General features: G+C 41.0%; 1 protein-coding gene across 2 annotated transcripts in view; it reads right to left on the bottom strand.

Moving 5' to 3' along the window:
* The window catches only part of LOC119649037 (adenylyl cyclase X E), a 74,962-nt gene that overhangs the window by 7,527 nt on the left and 48,127 nt on the right, over positions 1-19,308 (bottom strand). Inside the window, exons 9-18 of one of the 2 annotated variants that reach the window (XM_038050996.1) lie at positions 14,059-14,195; positions 13,839-13,988; positions 13,630-13,777; positions 13,461-13,523; positions 13,270-13,403; positions 3,585-3,803; positions 3,232-3,508; positions 3,071-3,175; positions 2,749-3,017; positions 2,601-2,695 (exon numbers count right to left, since the gene is read on the bottom strand). In XM_038050996.1, coding sequence (XP_037906924.1) covers positions 2,601-2,695; positions 2,749-3,017; positions 3,071-3,175; positions 3,232-3,508; positions 3,585-3,803; positions 13,270-13,403; positions 13,461-13,523; positions 13,630-13,777; positions 13,839-13,988; positions 14,059-14,195 — 1,597 coding nt within the window. The remainder of the gene's footprint in view (positions 1-2,600; positions 2,696-2,748; positions 3,018-3,070; positions 3,176-3,231; positions 3,509-3,584; positions 3,804-13,269; positions 13,404-13,460; positions 13,524-13,629; positions 13,778-13,838; positions 13,989-14,058; positions 14,196-19,308) is intronic. The other variant, XM_038050997.1, reaches the window with a different exon arrangement.

Raw genomic sequence — 19,308 nt, 5'->3', positions numbered from 1 at the left:
AACAACCCAAGACGTACAAACTACCTTCATCCAGATCGAGCAGGCGGCGCGAAATCTTGGGTTGCACATCAATGAAGGCAAGACGAAGTACATGGCAGCAACGTCAGCTCCAAGCACCAATCAACCAACAACATCAAATCGCACTCGTCAAAAGAGAAGAATAAATATAAATAAAATAAATAAAATAATAAGAGAAGAATAATTAATAAATAATTTCTCCTATCTAGGTTCAAGAATCACAACAGGTATGGCGATAAAGTCCGCACACTGCCAACAGAGCCTATTTAAGCTTACAAAAACTATCTGAGTGTAATTAGTCGGTATTTCTAACGATTAATTATTTGAAATAATAAAAGCTTTTTTTTCCTACTTGCTCGAGTTAATTTATATTTTGCAAATACTGATATTTCGGGAACCACTTGTTCCCTTGGCTTCATCTCTCTCTTTTTAGTGAAGTCATCCAAACGTCGTTTGGACCGGTAAATTCGCACCTCATTACGGCGATCGACATAAACCTGACATACGACACTTTACTTTTTAACACTGTACTTTGCACTTTACACTTTGCTCAAATATTCTAGATGCAATTCATATAAAAAAAATCGATTCCTCAGATCCAACACACGGGATGACCCCTTCAAACTTACGACCTCGTAGACTTTACGTAATATGAAGTCATTCGTCAAAAACTTTCGCGTCAATAGGTTTATTCATTTCCGAATAAACTACGTGACACAGACAGGACAAAAAAGGAATTGGTTAATTTCCCATTGAACCAGACGAGCGACTCAGAAGGCCGGAGATAGGAACAATCAGGGGAAAAAGGACACAACTAAAAGGAAGCTCGAAGAAGCCTTGAACTGGCTATTAGCCAAAGCAATACAAATTTCTTTAAGGAACTCTGCTCAGGAACAGATGTAATCCAGTCGCATTGCTATGGGACGACTCAGAGGCCGTTCATCTTCACAAACCAAATGGAAATCATGTAGCAAAAGAGAGGGGCACTGACGTTTTCCAGAAATCTTTTGATGCGAAAACAATTACTGCAGCAATCTAACCCAAGCTGCTATAAACCTACAGTAAAATAGAGGACAACATATGTGTATAGACTGAATGAAGTCTAGACAGGACATGTTCACTGAGTTGTTCGAAAAGTGCATGCCCTAAGGAATGTTTCTTCCATCATAGAAGCGGGAGAATCTGATGCTTATCAAATCCTAGGAGAGTCATCCCTATATAGACCCATATTTCTGTTAGATACAGTGGTGAAAATATTGGAAAGGATAACTAACAATAGATGACTCTCAGATGTCCAGAGCCGTGAAGGTGTCTCAGATCGTCAGTGTGGACTCGGATCAACAACTGACATCAATTCGGTCGTTTCCCATCAACTTCGATGTTCAGGCCCATACTTGCTAGCAAGTTCTCATCAGCACTAATCACATAACCATATCATCGAAGATGCTTATCTCGCAATTTTTCAATGATGAGTGTAACCGCATATCGATTGAGCATGTCCTCATTTCGGATGTGAGCACAACATACCTATATGGTTTGTGTATATATAATAACAGGACCTAGTTCCAATAAGTGAAGCTATAATATTTCCGGCTCCGCAGCATCCACATCATTTGTTTCGTTTTGTCCAGTGCATTACTAACGCTTGTTTTTGGCTAAGGTGAAATTTTATATATGTAACTGTGCCGTCTCAATCGTGAGTACCAGCAACAACAGCAAACTTACATACATAAGGAGGAATTAGCCATGATTCAGTATGTAGTAGCAACAACACTCATAAACACCGAGACTTCGACATAGCCCAACCGCCGGTTGGATGGTTGTGCGCATAAATGGTGATGGTTTGTTGTGGAAGTAAACGCGAGTCGACTTCGCGGTGATGTTGTGCCGGAATGTCAACCAGCCCCTTGACTCATCACGAGACAGGTTCACCCCTCCACGTTGTGTAAACACAAAACCTTATTAAAATCGGTTTATTGTCTGTCTGTTTTACGTCGAAGTTCAGGGGGGGGGGGTCCCCATACATGCAAAAGGGGAATGTAATTTTTATTTCATCAAATATAGTCATGTGGGGTATCAAATTAAAGGTTAGTACTTTTCCAAGCCGGTTTTAGTTTTTACATTTGTTAGAAAGATGGGGAGTGCAGGGGGTTGAAAGTGATCATTTCTTTAACGGACCCATTCTCAGAAACTACTTAACGGAAAAATCTGAAAAAAATCAAGAGGTTGCCACTATATTGGTCTTAGGCTCCGAAATACCCTCCATACCGATCAATACCTGTTCAAATAAAATTAATAATAGTACATTACTATAATTTTTAGTAATTGACCACAGAATCCCCTTTAAGTGCATTCTAGAATAACGAAATTTTGTAGTAATTAGGATATAGCATAGCACGATTTTACCAAGTTTGGTGGAAATCGAAGTTATAATGGGTCAAAGTCGTCGCTTCTGTGCAAATTCAATACTGTGAATGTCAGTATCACATTAAATTGGATATTCTCACAAATTGTATGTGTATATATTTCGTGCTAGGCACTAATTGCTAAATCCTTCCCTACATTACAAAAAAGATACATACCTACGTGGCCAGGCAGAATATTCTGTACTAGGACTTTGATAGTCTCATTCGTAAATTCAGCGTCTTCTTGCTTCTTTTGAAGTTGACGTTTCCAGCTAAAAAATAAAACTATTATCTTTTCTGCATAAGAACCACTAAAATGCCTTACTTGTAATCTACTTTCGCTAGGTACTCCGTCTGACGATCGACCAAATGGAATATTCCAAATGTTATAAGTATCGTGAATATGTGGGCATATTTGGCCTCCAGTCCCAAGTTAGTGCTCGCGCTCAAATCGTAAACGTACGGATACTTATCGAAAACCAACCACGAATATACTGCCACAATCACAAACCCAACCAGGAACTTGAATAAGAAAGGAATTCGAACAAAGAGGAAGCTCATTGCGATGGTTAGCACCAAACTTTCCGTTATTGCCTATTTGTTGAAATAAAATGAGCCCTGGGTGTAACAATCCAAAAATAACTTACCCAAGAATTGAAACATAACACCGGATAGGCTTCCGTAGTAGCATTAGTTGGGGTAAACAATTCCTCGTTTGAATGATCCGGTTCATTGAATCTTTCACACTCTATCTGGAAAGAAACATCCATTTACGATCCTGCGAATGTGTATCGAGCGGACCACTTACCAAATGCAACAACGTTGTAACACACAACGTAGCAACGATTGTTAAATATATAACCGTCCTGCTGAGAATACTCCGCATAATACGATGTGAGGCTTCGTACAAAAACCGCAAAAATCGATTTCTGGGAAACCCGCAATCATCAACGTCGTCTTCGGTGGGCGGATTGAATATGATCCACAGTTTTTTGAACCACGTCAACGGAATGAATAGCATGAGAAATACTCCAACCAATGCATTCACGACCCAAAAGAATCGTCCTTCGCTAAAATTCGGTAACCTGATTAGGTAACACGTACCACAAATACAACAATACTTTAACACCCAACACGAGCACAACACTGGTGCGTACTTACAATACATTTATACTTTGCATAGCAAAAATTCCTAGGAATGTTGCTAAGCCAATTAAACTACTGTATTTTAGCATGACATCGGGCTCGACAAGGAACAGAAGTTCCCATTGCCAGTTTTTGAAAAACAGAAATAACGTAGACACATTGCTACGGAAGTTCTGTTCCTCAAGCTCGTCCTGTGTTAGACGTTTTGGGGTCCCGAGGCACAACTTATTCAAGCTGAAAAGAATATTTTTGAAATGTTAATATTGAGGAATAGTGGACGAATCTGCCACTTTGAACAAACATATATGGCCCCGTTTAACATTGACACAGATGGTATGACACCCCTGGAACAAAAACTTTTGATATTAATTATTTGATGTTTGAACATTGGAAGCCGAAAATGATGTAGTCTTAAAACACCACACTTGCATTTATCTGCTGAAACTTTTGTCACCATTTCTTAACTTTACGGAATCCAAAATGACAGCCACACACATTGAGACTTGATTGAAAAATGTAAAAAAGGTTAACCTAATTGAAATCAGTTGAGTCGAGTTACGAGAGAAGAGCATCTTTTTCGACGACTTCGCCAGTAATTTACAATTAATTTGTAACCCTAATTAAACTCCTTTTCGGGTAGCAATTTATCTTCAAAATAAACTAATTAGATCTACAGCATGGATAGTAGGAATAAGGGTTGACAAAGTAGGTACATATTTTCCATCCAAATATTTATAATTTCAGAAATTTGAGGGATAAAAAGAGTCGATGCAATTCGTCTATCAGGACCATTAGTAAGTGACTGCATACCAAACCGTAACTGCGCTACTTGAAATCCGAAGTGGCTCTCAACAAGGTTAAGGCTTCGCTAACAAAGGCAAAAAGAGCGGAATCATCGCAATCAGCCCGGAAGAGAGAAATATTCCCAAAAAATTCAAACTCGAACCTAAGAGGAAGGAAGTGTCTGATAGGTCACTAGCCTTTCTAACGTGGCCAAAGATGTAAGATTCACTATTCTATACTTCGATATAACAGGGGTACAAATAGTAACAATCTACCTACAAAAAAAAACATAGTAATAATAAACTCGGTAATGCTGCATATCCAACATGCTGGTCCCAAGCCCAGGCAGAGGAGCATAGTTTGAGAGAACGTATTTAATACTATCCTTAGTAAAATTGCAGAGGTCAGAGGAACTGATAATGAAGGTTTTGGTAGACGCTTCGCATAACTGGGATAACACAATATTAAATCTTACTCGATGTCAATTCTTTTCCTTGATTGACCTGGTCATCCAGGTTGAAGGTTGGTGGACGGGAAAACAACTAGCTACCTTGGAAAAAACAACCGTGCGGAAACCTAACCCACAGAGTTGGATGGGACTGACTCAAAAGCAATGAACTGGCAAACGGATCCCGAATTATAGTATTAGAACCTGGAACGTGCAATCCCTACACAGAGCAGCGAGAATAAAACTCCAATTAAAACAGGTGAAAAAATGCAAATTAAATATCGTCGTAGTTCAGAAAACGCCAGTGAAATATGGATAGGAAATCGCACACAATTTTCGAAAGTGGAAGACTTTTTTGAAACCAAGATTCTGGAACTATAACACATGAAACACATCGAATAACTTTTGGTGATTCGAATAAGAATTAAATTTTTCAAGCATGGCTTACCATTGTTATGCTCCAACAGAAAATAAAGAAAAAGCATTGAAGGATAGTTTCACCATTCGCTGCCCCAACATGATGTTAAAATATTGCTTGAGGACTTGAGGAACGCCAGCGTCAGCAATAATCGGCAAATGTTAGCATCAAAAGATTGACATCAAACAAATGACCGGGCATTAAGCGAATACCGCAGGAACTCCCAAAAAGTGCGAGTACTTGTGTGGTATAGAATATCCCCATGCTGATCCAATAAATATGGAATGGTGATGGCTGGTATAAAAGCAAACTATATACCAAATATTTTGGAGAGGATGCTCGCACTTTACGTTGAAAACATAAGCTACATCAAATCAACTATTTACGGTGAAAGAGGATTCAGAGAAATGTCGACCAGATAGTACCACATGTTGTCGATATTGGCATTTAGTCCTGATTTTCTCTCTATACAAAAGAAAGGGTAACCGAGAACAATATGAAAGTTATAATGTAAATCGGAAAAAGGACGTCATCTAGGAAGTGAACTATAAAAAAGCGCAAATGAAATGACGAAATTAAAACATGAATCCAGCAGAATAAAGCTCAAGGAAGCTATCACCACACCCGGTAATCAAGCATAAAATATTCATCTAACAAATGAGGAGAAGGAGGAAACTAACGTTCAGTATGGATAACTGCCGGGAGTCACCTAATTTGGTAGTTGGGTCGGGCTCCTGTAAAGAACGGCACGGCGTCAGAACTACTAATCTTGAGGCAGTTCCACGTCTAGGCGGCGCGATCATCAGCAGCATGCACCAATGCAAGTGCAGGGGATTTACCGAAACTATGCCATCCCCTGCGGGACACCAATAGTTAAAATTCTGGACACACTGAAGTAGAACATTTCTATCGTGTGCAATCGGTTGCGACGGTATGGCGAGAGTCGCTCCAGACGTGTTCAGAATGCAACGAACGCGAAGAACGAACAAAGTGTTTTCAAATACTCAACAAATCCCAACAGTGCGTCCAGACAGTCCATTTTTCAGTAAGGTAAGCAAAAAAGTATTGGGAAGAAATTCGGGGGTTACTGAGCCCAGCATGCTGAATGGAATACCGAAGACACTCGCAACTATGCCGGGCATTAATTTTGCGAAAGTTACCGATGAAGAGATTTGACGGATCATAAACCGCTCGAAGAACCAGTTCCTGGTCTGGAATGAATGCAGAATTTCCGGTACAAAAAATTCACTAATGCACATGGCAGGTTGGCACATAGCATAAATTGGGTCATTAATCGGCTGGAATTTCTATCCTTCTTACTGCTGGATTACCTACCTAATTCCTAAAAAGAACGCGGTACAAAATTCTTGCTTACCAATCCTCTGCAAATGTATTATACAATATCTGTTATTAGTGGAAGGGTCATAGACGATATAGACGACCAACATGCTGTCCGAAAGGCAGAAGAGCTGCCGAGAAAGATCACGGGGTTGCAAAAAGCAACTTGTTATCGAACCAGTAGTTGTAGAACACGCAACGAGAGGCCAAAGAAATCTATTTAGTTGTTATATGGATTACGATAGCCTGGATTTATAGCCTCTCACACACCTGGCTAATCGATGTCCACCATCTGCTTCGCATTGATGGTATAGCCCCTTGTCAGTGCACTGACGATACCAACACTTCAGAGCCGATCCGCATACGGAGAGGGAATTTGCATTAGATAAATGTTGAATTGAAGCCATCCGCAAAGATCATCACGAGCCGCATGCCGAGCATAACATTGGTGGCCTCCATATCCACGCTATAATAGAGACGAACTCCTACAAATACCTAGGTATTCTGCAAAAAAACCCATGTTCGAGTTGGTAATTTGGACGATGCACTACTGTCCGAATTCCTACGCACGTGAAGCTGGTGCAGAATTCATAGGGGAAGAATAAAATAAGCGAATACATTACGATCCCTTTACTGGCTTACGCATTCGAAATATTGCCGTGGTCGAAGATCGATCCGGAAAGCGTCCAGTCGCGGATACCGACTTCTATGTCTACATTCCGAATGCATCACCTAAACTATGCCGTGGAGCGAATGAACATGCCTCAAGACATCGAAGGCAGAGGCATGGTTAACATTGCGGTACAACGTAACACCAACTCATTACGCTCTTATTTTTACACCAAGGTGCAGGCGAGACTCTTGGATGCAGCTTTTATGAATTACACACTTAACTTGAATGATCGATCTTTTAATCCCCGGAGTGGGGTGAAGTCAAACCAAGACCGGATTTATGGATGGAAGTCGAAGGCAATTAAGAGTGGAATGTGTAGGGTGATCTGCGTTTGTCGAACAAATGGGTTTGCGGTGGAGAGCGCTTTCCTGGGACGGATATATTTATCATCATCAACGGCGCAACAACCGGTATCCGGTCTAGACCTGCCTTAATAAGGAACTCCAGACATCCCGGTTTTGCGCCGAGGTCCACCAATTCGATATCCCTAAAAGCTCTCTGGCGTCCTGACCTACTCCATCGCTCCATCTTAGGCAGGGTCTGCCTCGTCTTCTTTTCCTACCATAGATATTCCCCTTATAGACTTTCCGGGTGGGATCATCCTCATCCATACGGATTAAGTGATGCGCCCACCGTAACCTATTGAGCCGGATTTTATCCACAACCGGACGGTCATGGTATCGCTCATAGATTTCGTCCTTGTATAGGCTACGGAATCGTCCATCCTCATGTAGGGGGCCAAAAATTCTTCAGAGGATTCTTCTCTCGAACGCGGCCAAGAGTTCGCAATTTTTCTTGCTAAGAACCCAAGTTTCCGAGGAATACATGAGGACTGGCAAGATCATAGTCTTGTACAGTAAGAGCTTTGACCCTATGGTGAGACGTTTCGAGCGGAAAAGTCTTTGTAAGCTGAAATAGGCTCTGTTGGCTGACAACAACCGTGAGCGGATTTCATCATCGTAGTTGTTATCGGTTGTGATTTTCGACCCTAGATAGGAGAAATTGTCAACGGTCTCAAAGTTATATTCTCCTATCCTTATTCTTCTTCGTGTTTGACCAGTGCGGTTTGATGTTGTTGGTTGATTCGTCTTCGGTGCTGACGTTGCCACCATATATTTTGTCTTGCCTTCATTGATGTACAGCCCAAGATCTCGCGCCGCCTGCTCGATCTGGATGAAGGCAGTTTGTACGTCTCGGCTGGTTCTTCCCATGATGTCGATATCGTCAGCATAGGCCAGTAGTTGGGTGGACTTGAAGAGGATTGTACCTCTTGCATTTACCTCAGCATCACGGATCACTTTCTCGAGAGCCAGGTTAAAGAGGACGCATGATAGCGCATCCCCTTGTCGTAGACCGTTGCTGATGTCGAATGGTCTGGAGAGTGATCCTTGTATCTGGCCTCGCAGATTGGTCAGGGTCAGCCTAGTCAGCCTTATTAATTTCGTCGGTATACCGAATTCTCTCATGGCCGTGTACAGTTTTACCCTGGTTATGCTATTATAGGCGGCTTTAAAGTCGATGAATAGGTGGTGCAACTGTTGTCCATATTCCAACAGTTTTTCCATCGCTTGCCGCAGAGAGAAAATCTGATCTGTTGCTGATTTGCCTGGAGTCAAGCCTCTTTGGTATGGGCCAATGATGTTCTGGGCGTATGGGGTTATCCGGCCTAGCAAGATAGTGGAGAATATCTTATAGATGGTACTCAGCAACGTGATGCCTCTATAATTGCTGCACTGTGTGATATATCCCTTTTTATGTATGAGACAGATAATGCCTCGTTGCCAATCGTCAGACATTGATTCGCTGTCCCATACCTTGGGCACAAGTTGATGAACCACTTGATGTAACTGGTCGCCTCCATATTTAACCAATTCGGCTGTAATTCCATCGGCTCCTGGCGACTTATGATTTTTTAACCGATGAATTGCACAGACTGTTTCTCCTAAACTTGGTGGTGGCAGTATTTGTCCGTCGTCTTCAGTTGGTGGGACCTCCAACTCGCCGATGTTCTGGTTGTTCAGTAGCTCATCAAAGTACTCAACCCATCGCTCTAATATGCCCATTCTGTCGGAAATCGGATTTCCCTCTTTGTATCGGCAGGATGAGCATCGACGTGTATAAGGCTTCTTCCTGCCGACTTGTTGGTAAAACTTCCGCGCCTGGTGCGGTTGCTCCCTGTATTTTTTTAGTTCACAGACTTTTGGTTCTCCCAGGCTTCCTTTTTCCGTCTGTGAAGTCGCTTCTCCGCTCGACGGAGTTTGTGATAAGTCTCTGCGCATGCCCGCGTTCTTTGGGAATGCAACATTACTCGGTATGCGGCATGCTTCCGTTCCGTTCCTAGCTTACATTCATCGTCAAACCAGCCGTTCAGACTCCTTGTGCGGTTGGGGCCAAGTATGCTTGTGGCCGTATCCATGATAACGTTCTTCAGGTGATTGTGAAGATCATTTGTTGATGCTTCATCTCCAGGTCCTCTGTTGACTGCGGTTATTGCGGCATCCATTTCCCTCTTATAGGTGTCGCGGAGGGTTGTGTTGTGGATGGCTTCAGTGTGTTCACTCTCACCTGATTGTCAGAGGGGATTCTAGGTGGTATTGTTATTCGAGCTCGGAGCACCATTCCAACGAGATAGTGATCCGAGTCTATATTGGCCCCCCTATATGTTCTGACATTCATCACGGCTGAGAGGTGGCGGCGTTCGATCAACACGTGGTCAATTTGGTTGAAAGTGGTCCCGTCTGGAGAGGCCCACGTATGTTTGTGGACCGCTTTCCGCGCAAACCACGTACTTCCAACAACCATTTCGTGTGACCCTGCTAATTAAATTATCCGCAGTCCGTTATCATTTGTTTTTTCGTCTAAGCTATGGGAGCCACACGAATCGCCTGAATACGGGCTCCTTCCCTACTTGGCTGTAAAAATCCCCAAGTATGATTTTGATATCATATCTGGGACAGGCTTCGAGGGTTCGTTCTACTGCCTCGTAGAATGTATCCTTCTCCAACTCTGCAGTCTCATCTGTAGGGGCGTGAACGTTTATGAGGGTTATATTTCTAAACTTGCCTCGCAAGCGCAGAGTGCATAGCCCTTCGTTTATGTTTTCAAAGCCGATAACAGCAGTTTTCATTTTTTGGCTGACTCAGAAACCTACTCCGAGCACATGGTTTACTGGATGACCGCTATAATATATGGTGTAGTGGCTCTTCTCCAGGAAACCGGTCCCTGTCCATCGCATCTCTTGTAACGCTGTTATATCAGCCCTATATTGGGACAGGGTATCGACTAGCTGCTCATCACCTTCATCTCTGTACAGGGAGCGCACGTTCCATGAGAAAATGCGCAAATCGTTGATCCGTTGTCGTTGCCGGGTCCGTCGTTTTAAAGTCCGTCCTGTCCGGGGCTCCTGTTGTGGCTTCGTAACAAGTTGTTTTCCGTGTAGGGTTGTCAGCCCTACCCAACCCCAACCTGGAGGACCAGTTGGTATATTTATGTGCCATTCAAAAGGGCATGGTCGCCACCTGGACTTATAAAAAGCTCATAATGAAAAAGCGAGTGAAGAGCGACCAGTGCAGAATGTGTGGTTCGGCTTTAGAGACATTCGGACATCTCACTTCTTGCTGCGCTGTTATGGTGTCACATGAACTTTCTATATTGCATCGCACATGGAAGCTAAGCGGAATAATTTTGGAAAATTCTTTGGGGGGAAATAAAGAAAACTGGAGAAAAAGAAAAGAGGTATGCTCGACAGATAGATTACATCTTCGGGAGCGGATGGCACTTTTCCAGCATTACTCCGCAGCAGACTAGAAGCCATTTTAAGTCTCCTTCTAAAAATGGCAATGGACAGTATAGCATTCTGATATATTGTATCAGTGCTACAAGGTTGAGAGGGGAAACTTGTACCACTGACGAACGGGACAAGTGGTTCCCGAAATATCGGTTTGCAACAGAAGCTAGTTGTAAAATATTTGAGAAAACTACGAACTCCTTTGTAAATTGCAGATCTATAGCGAGAAGGAAATAGGTATGCACCCCAAATATACTACGGCGGATATATATGAGCAATGGTACCACCAATGATTATCTTTGGTGCATATTTTGGGTAGACATATCAAACTACAACACTCAAGGGGCTATATGAACTTCCTAGATTTGATTGCCTTAGTGTCATTGGAACCATAAGAACATGCTCAACGGCATCCAAAAATCCTCTTAAGGTTTCATCTTCACATACAAGGCAAAAAGAAAGTACGTTGGTGTCAGTGAGTGGAGTAGTACTTTAGAGCAAACTGTTTCTCTCAGACGGTACCCCGAGGTACTGATACCCAGAAAGGAAGCATACACGTACGAACTAGCAGGCGATATATATGACGATTGACAAGCGACCCAGAGCAACGAAACCTAACCTCAAAAGACCACAAACGGGTTGGTCATCAAAATAACTTGACAAGGATATACAGTATTTCTGGAAGCTGCAGATAGAGCGCAACAAACACACCGCGTGAATCTTCGATGTTAAATGAAGATTTGTTTTCATGAGATGCCAAACTGAGTGCAAGCCCATAAGGAAGGCGAAGTCAACATCGAAGAAACATGCCAGAGTATGAACAACGATTCCTCAAGTATAAGCGGGATCGTAAAAAGTTACAGTGGCGTACCGTGAAAAGTACAATGGATCAGTTCAGGACTTTATCAAGATTCAAATTCCGAATCAGAGGATACAAGCCGTAAATGTTGACAATATACCAATCACGTCACGACAGTTACGACATTGGTTCCCCAACATCAGGAAACTACCTTGCCTACCCCTAGTATCACTAAGTGCCTCCAGTAACGGAAAAAGTCCTGGCCCATCAAATGATGCCCAACAAAACGCTAAAAGTGGCGATTAGAATGGCACCAAAACTGTTTACATCGGTATTCTTAGCCTTTCTAAAAGAAAGGTCTTACCCCGCAGAGTAAAAATGGTGAAAACTTGCGCTGGATTCAGGTAAGCCTATTGTTGATCCAACATCCTATAGATCTATCAGTTTACTAAATACGCAAGGTTGTAGAGCAGTTCATCAATTTCGGGCAGCCTCCAATCAATTATAACAGTAGTTGTTAATAAAGCCGGCAATTTGGCTTCCAAGAAGTACAGCCAGCTGCTGACGCGATTAAATTGGTTTATGATCTAGCCAGGAAAGCCTTTGACGAAGGGAAGTACTGCACACTAGCGTCTTTTGGCATCAGGAACACGTTCAATTCTACCAAGTAGAGTTATATCATCAAAGCGATTTGCTGTCATATTTTAAATAGAATCTTCAGCTTTAAGCCTCATAGCGGCTAAGTACTCGGATATTTTAGCCGATGGCGCCAGCTACTTGTATTATAAGCAACAAACAAACATAAGTAAACGAACTATCCGAATGAGGTCGCTGGCTGAATGGCGAACAACATAGAACCAGGCAAAGAATGGTCGGTCGCCACACAGGTTTATACAAATATAAGTATGCATTCTCCAAGACTTGAAAACTTGAGAAGGAAACCTTTTATAAAAAAGAATCTTCAAAACATACGCAATGTGCGTGCAATGTTATGATATCTTGGGATTTCATAGTTCCCATTCTCCTACCAAACTTCCTGACAAATAGGATGGTTATATCCAAGTACGTGAATAAGCAGCGACAAAGTCAATTCTAACAAAATTTTGGTTGACACGAATCCTCGAAAGAAAACAGTCTCAAATAGGTACCCCAATTACAATAACAGTCACATTGCGCATGCAATCTAAGCATAATCGAATAGATATTCTGAAACATTTCAAAAAATACACTTATTTAATGGACGGGTACGGAACAATACGTACTCTAAAGAGACCAGAAACTTTAAAATCCCAATTTGGGGAAAACAATCAATTTTCTGTCCCTGCTAACGATGTTAACGTCACCTTGTACAAAGGTACAACATAAAGTACCCACTGATCAACACAATCCAAATACATAAAATATCAAATCCTTCAAAATGTTATTTCAATATCCGGACAACTACCAATACTCACTGAAATTTTCCAATTGGCATTTTATCCAGTTCGCGGCTCATTTCTAATTTGGTCTGGGTTCTAATTTGGTTATACTGTTCAATTGTGTTTTGCATGAAATTTTTATGAGTTCCTACATCAATTGGTGTTTTTCTCTGAAGCGAAAGAAGAGATTAATCTTGTTAAACTCATAGGTCATAAACCTAACTCACCTTCCCCATTTCTAATTTGCGTTTAACTCCAACAGACTGCCGATGCCCTTCCTCCGAATAACACTTTTAAAGAAAAGTACCAAATTTTAATTTGAACGGACTACAAATAGCGGGGAATTCGCATTTCATCCTAAAGCTACTTTAAGAAACTAATTTATATGTCTCTTACCCTTTCAATATACGGATGTGACTTGATTAAGTAAGTTTTGATTCCATATTTTATAAGGACCTCATCCTCTTTTGCTTTCTGTGTGCCTTCTTCGTACATATAGGCACCATCCAGCAAGGCTAGAGTCTGCCCAGTAATATGAACCCGTCTATAATTTTAATAGGCAACGTTTGAAATCCAATTTGTTTTTCCCTACAAATATATCTTACCCAGCTTCTCCTGTTTGTTCTAATCTATTGGCAATATCAACATCCCTAGACCAAATGTCGTACTGCCATTTGCAAGCTCCGATCACTCCAGATATGATACTTCCTGAATGGACTCCTATCCGCATGTCTATATCCAACTTACGGCGATTCCTGACAGAAAATGTTAATATAGAAGATTTTTAAAAAATTGTGGAAAATCTTCATTTACATGAGAATTTACCGTACTTCTCGAATATCTCTGATCATTCTCAATCCTAAATCCACGCAGCTTTTAGCATGATGATCATTCGGATTAGGAACACCAGAGACACAGTAATAGCAGTCTCCCAAAAACTTTATTCGTAAGACGTTGTATTCCTGAAATATAATAAAATAAGGACTACAATAAAGGTATTTTCACTGATCTATTTGTATTTCTAAATGTGTTATATGGAGTTGAAAATAAAAGCAATACAATGAATTATGTAATGAACAATAATAAAGGCGGAGTTGAATTTACTACGTCACAATCATCAGTCTGTATGTACGTTCACAGCCTCTAATGACCATCCAGTTGGTAATGGTAGCAGCAATAGCGCAACAACAGCTCAAGGTGAGGGATACGTCCCCATTTATTTAGCCCACTAAATGCTGAGTGAACAAAATTTGGTCAATTTGGAATTTCGGGAACGTAGGTAGAGCCTCCATATTAAGATAATTTCAAGGCAGTAACGAGATATTCCCAGAACGGGTCTCCGCCAAAGCCTCTCGTAAACACTTGAAATTTTGCAGATGAAGCAATTGGTTAGAAATCTCCTCTCTGTTATATACTTACAAATATAATTGCAGGATGATGAAAACGAGGTAGAAGCAGCTACGTTATTAATAGCTAAAATTTGCTATAATTACCATTATCCCCATAACGCTATAATTACCATTATCCCCATAACGCGTCAACTTCTCTGTGATATTGAGTTCCATTGCATGCCAATATACAGAAAGCGTTGATGCGGAATAACCTGAACTCGATGTTGAGGAAGCTGCGTTTCCTAGATATACCAACTATTCGACGCCCCTCATTACCCGATGATCCGTTAGACTGAGAAAACCTGTTTTGTTGGAATTTATCTTCAGTGCGACTTTACTTCTTCTCCAAATTCTGAACCATCTGGATAAGATAAATGACTCCGTGTCAGAGCGAGCAGATGCAATCAGCATAACCGAGATATTTGAGGAAAAATGTCATTGTCCATTGAACCGCTCCACGTCCGCAAAACAAGCACGATGATGAACACCACCGATAATAAGAAAAAATGGTATCCGCAACAGAATGCAAACCTGTCGAACTACAACTTGGACTTCAAATTCCTATGGCACTTTACCGCGATGAAATTTATGACACTTTGTGATATACTATGTCATTTTGATAATAGCAATTGGTTCCTCCAGCCAGGCGATTATCAAAGCATCAGGTGAACTCTGAATTGATATAAGAGAACATTGATCAACTGAATACACTGGGCTCGCACAAAAAGGTTTAAATACTTTGGGTTCCTGGGCACATTGGGTTAAATTGCAAAGAGCCAGCAAATGAATTGGCCAAGAGAAGAGCACGACGGCTGCTATAGGAACCAGAACCTTTTTGTGGGATCGGGAAGGGTTTTATGGCCATAGCACTAAGGAATGAGTAGGAACGGTTGAGTGAACTATACTGGCTAAACTTGCCAGAAATGAAACAGTCCAAGGTGCAAAGGGATATGAACCAAAGCACTCGCAGCATGCTTTAAACTTCACCAATGGGAGCCTTACAATCAGCGTTGTAATAATTTCTATTCATTGCAAGCCAAATTACCACTTGGGAGAGCTAGTGACATCTGTAGGCACTGTTTGTAGATTCTGTGGAGAGAGTGTTGAAATTTCCTTACATATTCCTGGACCATGTCCAGCACTTGTGCAAAGTAGGGAGAATTATTAATATCAGATGTTGAGCTAAAACACGTAGAATCTGGAAAGTACTATAGTTATTAGGTATACTATTACCATTTTTCTTTTTCTTCAATCTTTCTCCCGTTCACAAGCGGGGTTGGTTTCGCAATTTTGATTTATCAAATGCCTGATCTGAATGAAATCTCGAGGCTTTTAAATCCCCATCCAGCGTATCAAGCCACCGTTGTTTCGGAGGACCCTTAGCACGAATTACGTCACCATACCATCGAAGACGCCTATCTCGCCATGATTCTATGATCGTTTCCACCCCATATCGATCGTGGATATCCTCCGTCCTCCGTCCAACGCAACATCTTTGTCTCCATTACTGCAACACGCCGTTCGTTGTCTTTTATATTCGGTCAAAATTCAGAACCATAGTACAGACAGAATGGACGATATTGCAGTAAATTTTAGATTTTAGTTTGTTGATACGTCGATCAGATATACTATTGCCATTAAGAGGACAGAATAGTGTTTTTAGTACGCGGTGCAACTTCTCTTCACTATGTATTATTATCATTTTTCGGGATGTTCTTCGGGTGTAGATAATAATAATAATCGTTGGCGCAACAATCCATATTGGATCATTCAAGTGTGTTAGAGCACTTCATTCAAGACCGTAAAGGTACACTACAGGTACACTACACTGTAGGAGTCAATTTGGTCAGCATTGCGCTCGCCTGAGATTATTACCCTGATTTGATTCATGTACTCATTGACAGTCCACTGGTATCCGACATCCAGTCGCGATAAAAAATTCCTCTGCCCCCAGCGAGATTTGAACCACGACCTTCCGCTACGACAATCCAGCGCTCTAACCACTTGAGCCATCCAGACACACGGGTGTACATAACCCCAGCTAAAAAAAATCTCCCAAAATACAGAGAAATAAACTATTATTAACTTTATTTGAACAGATATCTGTATTAAGGATATGCTTACGATTTTTTGCATATTTTTCAACTAAGTGGTTTCCGAGAATGGGAAAGAAATTGTAACTTAATAGCCTTAACTCCGCCCTTTTAACGAATGTCAAAAGTAAGATTGATTTCGGAAGGTACTGATCGAGGTCTTTCATTTGATATCGCACATAGCTATATTCGGTAAAAAAAATGCACACTCCCCTTAAACTTAACTTGGACCTATTTCATACTATAAGGTGTAACCATTTCTGAGATAATAGGTGTGACAAATAGACAGACAGGCAATAAACTGATTTTAATAAAGTTTTGTTTCACACAAAAAAAAAATTAGAAAGTAAGCTCGTGTTTAGGAATGTGTGGGAGTTCTAGGCCATTTACTTGATGGCTGAGCGGGACTGGAAAAGGAATTTTCTTTCTGTTTCTGGCCCTTGGATCTCTCATTTAGGGCTAGAACCCAAGCCTTTACAAATATAGATGATGGTTTCCTCCAGTGCAGAGGCAACTCATCAGACGCCAACTTACCAATACGTAATGTATATGAACATGTTATGTCAGAATATCCTCTTTAGCGTTATACTGACTTTCAAGGTCTGAGAATTTGCACTGAAACGACAATTTTGATCTACTATGGCTTTGATAAAAGTAGTGTGATTTCATGAAACTGGGTAGCATCATGCATTATATTATAGCCTATATCACTGTAATTTCCTGATTGTTGGCTGAACTTAAAGGAGGAGGGGTGGTGTGCAGTCAATTACTGAAAATTATAGTAATATACTATTATTAACTTTATTTGAACAGATATCGATATGGAGGGTATTTTCAGGTGACAAGGTTTTGATAATGGGTCCGTGAAAGAAATGACAACTTGCCAGCCCGTCTTCCCCACTGTTGCATTAAATGTTAGAACTGAGGCCATCATCGAAAGGTACTAATCTTGACCTTTCGTTTTATACCCCAAATGACCAATTTTTTTTTTTAAATTACTCCCCCCTTTAGAATGTATAGAGACTTTTTCCCAAACTCCACGTAGAACGGTGTAGCTCGCTATATGCGTGAGCGTTCACAGTTCCCACCTTTCCAACAAATTTGATGTCGATTGGTATAAACGTTTCTAAGAAAAATTCGTATGATCCGATTCTAATAAGGTTTTGTTTTACACAAAGACTGCAAACCTTCATTGGCAATCAAACATCAACGTCTATCTTTCCATGTTTGATATCTGAGAATTAGAAAAGAATTAAATTTTGGGGACGACAAAACCTTTACCCCCGTTACCAACCCAATATTTCTTCCTTCGATTCTTCAACCCGACACAGAAAGAGTAATGTTTTATGTTCACAACAAAGTATACTCACTGGATCGGGAGTAGAATATTCGGGGCTTCACGTTATGTCCTTTCTACTTCTTTTATGGCGCCACAGTCTACGCATACCCTTCTTAGTGGAGCAATCGCCAAAACCAAGCAGCATGTAACTTATGTTAATCGAGTTCCTCTTTTCGTTTCGAGACTTGCTAGGTGGTCATCTGTTTTCTGCCTTGATTGTGAGTAAGCGTCAGCCAATTTCTTGTCATTGATTTGAATTTTGATGTGAATAGTGACTTCCTGCTCATCATATAGAAGGTACAATTCCCCGCTGTATCTAATTCGTCATCAGCCATCTTTCCACACTGTATTCAAACTCGCCGCCCGAAGGCACTGATTTCTTGCTCTCTCGTCTGATTTCTCTTTGTGGTTTCATTGTACTAGCAAAGGACTTTATCATCAGTGTCTTGTTGATTGCTAGTTTTGTTCTTTTGTGTACATTTTTTTAATATTGGCAGCAGAATTTAATAAGGGCCGCCAACCGTACCCTTTCACGTCACATCGTCCATTTCATTCTTGTCTTTTTTCACTGACTCATCCAAGTCATTCAACGGTGGAACAAGTGTTTCCATTGCTCATCGTTCAATAGGAGATTTTTTATAATTATTGTCTTTTTTCGAGTTTGTGGTATGGACTTAGTCTTTTCTTTGTTCGATTTCTTTCACTGTCTTGTCAAGTTAAATCATCCGCATAAACCTCTATTTGGGATGATTTATATACAGGTCTGTAAAGATTAGTGTTTTGCATGAACTGCATTTAGGCACTATTTTCCAACACGAATGATCGAAATGTCTTAATTTTCGGTGCTGTCCTCGCTGTGGGTAACAGTCACCACCACCATTCCCACATCATTAATTGATTACAAATGGCTCCTATCATGAGTAACCTAAGATTAATGTGGGGCCCCTAAATTACTATTATAAATATTCTGAAAGTGAAACCCTGAATAGCAGTCTATCCTGGTCTCGAACGCCGTTTTTAAGTTTCCCAAATATAGGTGGCATGAGTTTCTCAATTTACTTCCTAGCTAGACTCCACGTACATTTGACTTCATCTTCTAAGCTTAATCGTTATACGCCTTTTTCCTGGCATTCTATATTAGACTCAGGAGTTGGCTCTGAATACGCGAATTATAAATGGCGCTGGCATCAGCCTCAAAGGAGATTTACATTTAATACCAATAGAAAGAGCATCAAGATACCAAGACGGTTAG

The sequence above is a fragment of the Hermetia illucens genome, chromosome 2, assembly GCF_905115235.1.
Source record: "Hermetia illucens chromosome 2, iHerIll2.2.curated.20191125, whole genome shotgun sequence".
Classification (NCBI taxonomy): Eukaryota; Metazoa; Arthropoda; class Insecta; order Diptera; family Stratiomyidae; genus Hermetia; species Hermetia illucens.
This window is presented reverse-complemented; position numbering and strand designations above follow the sequence as displayed.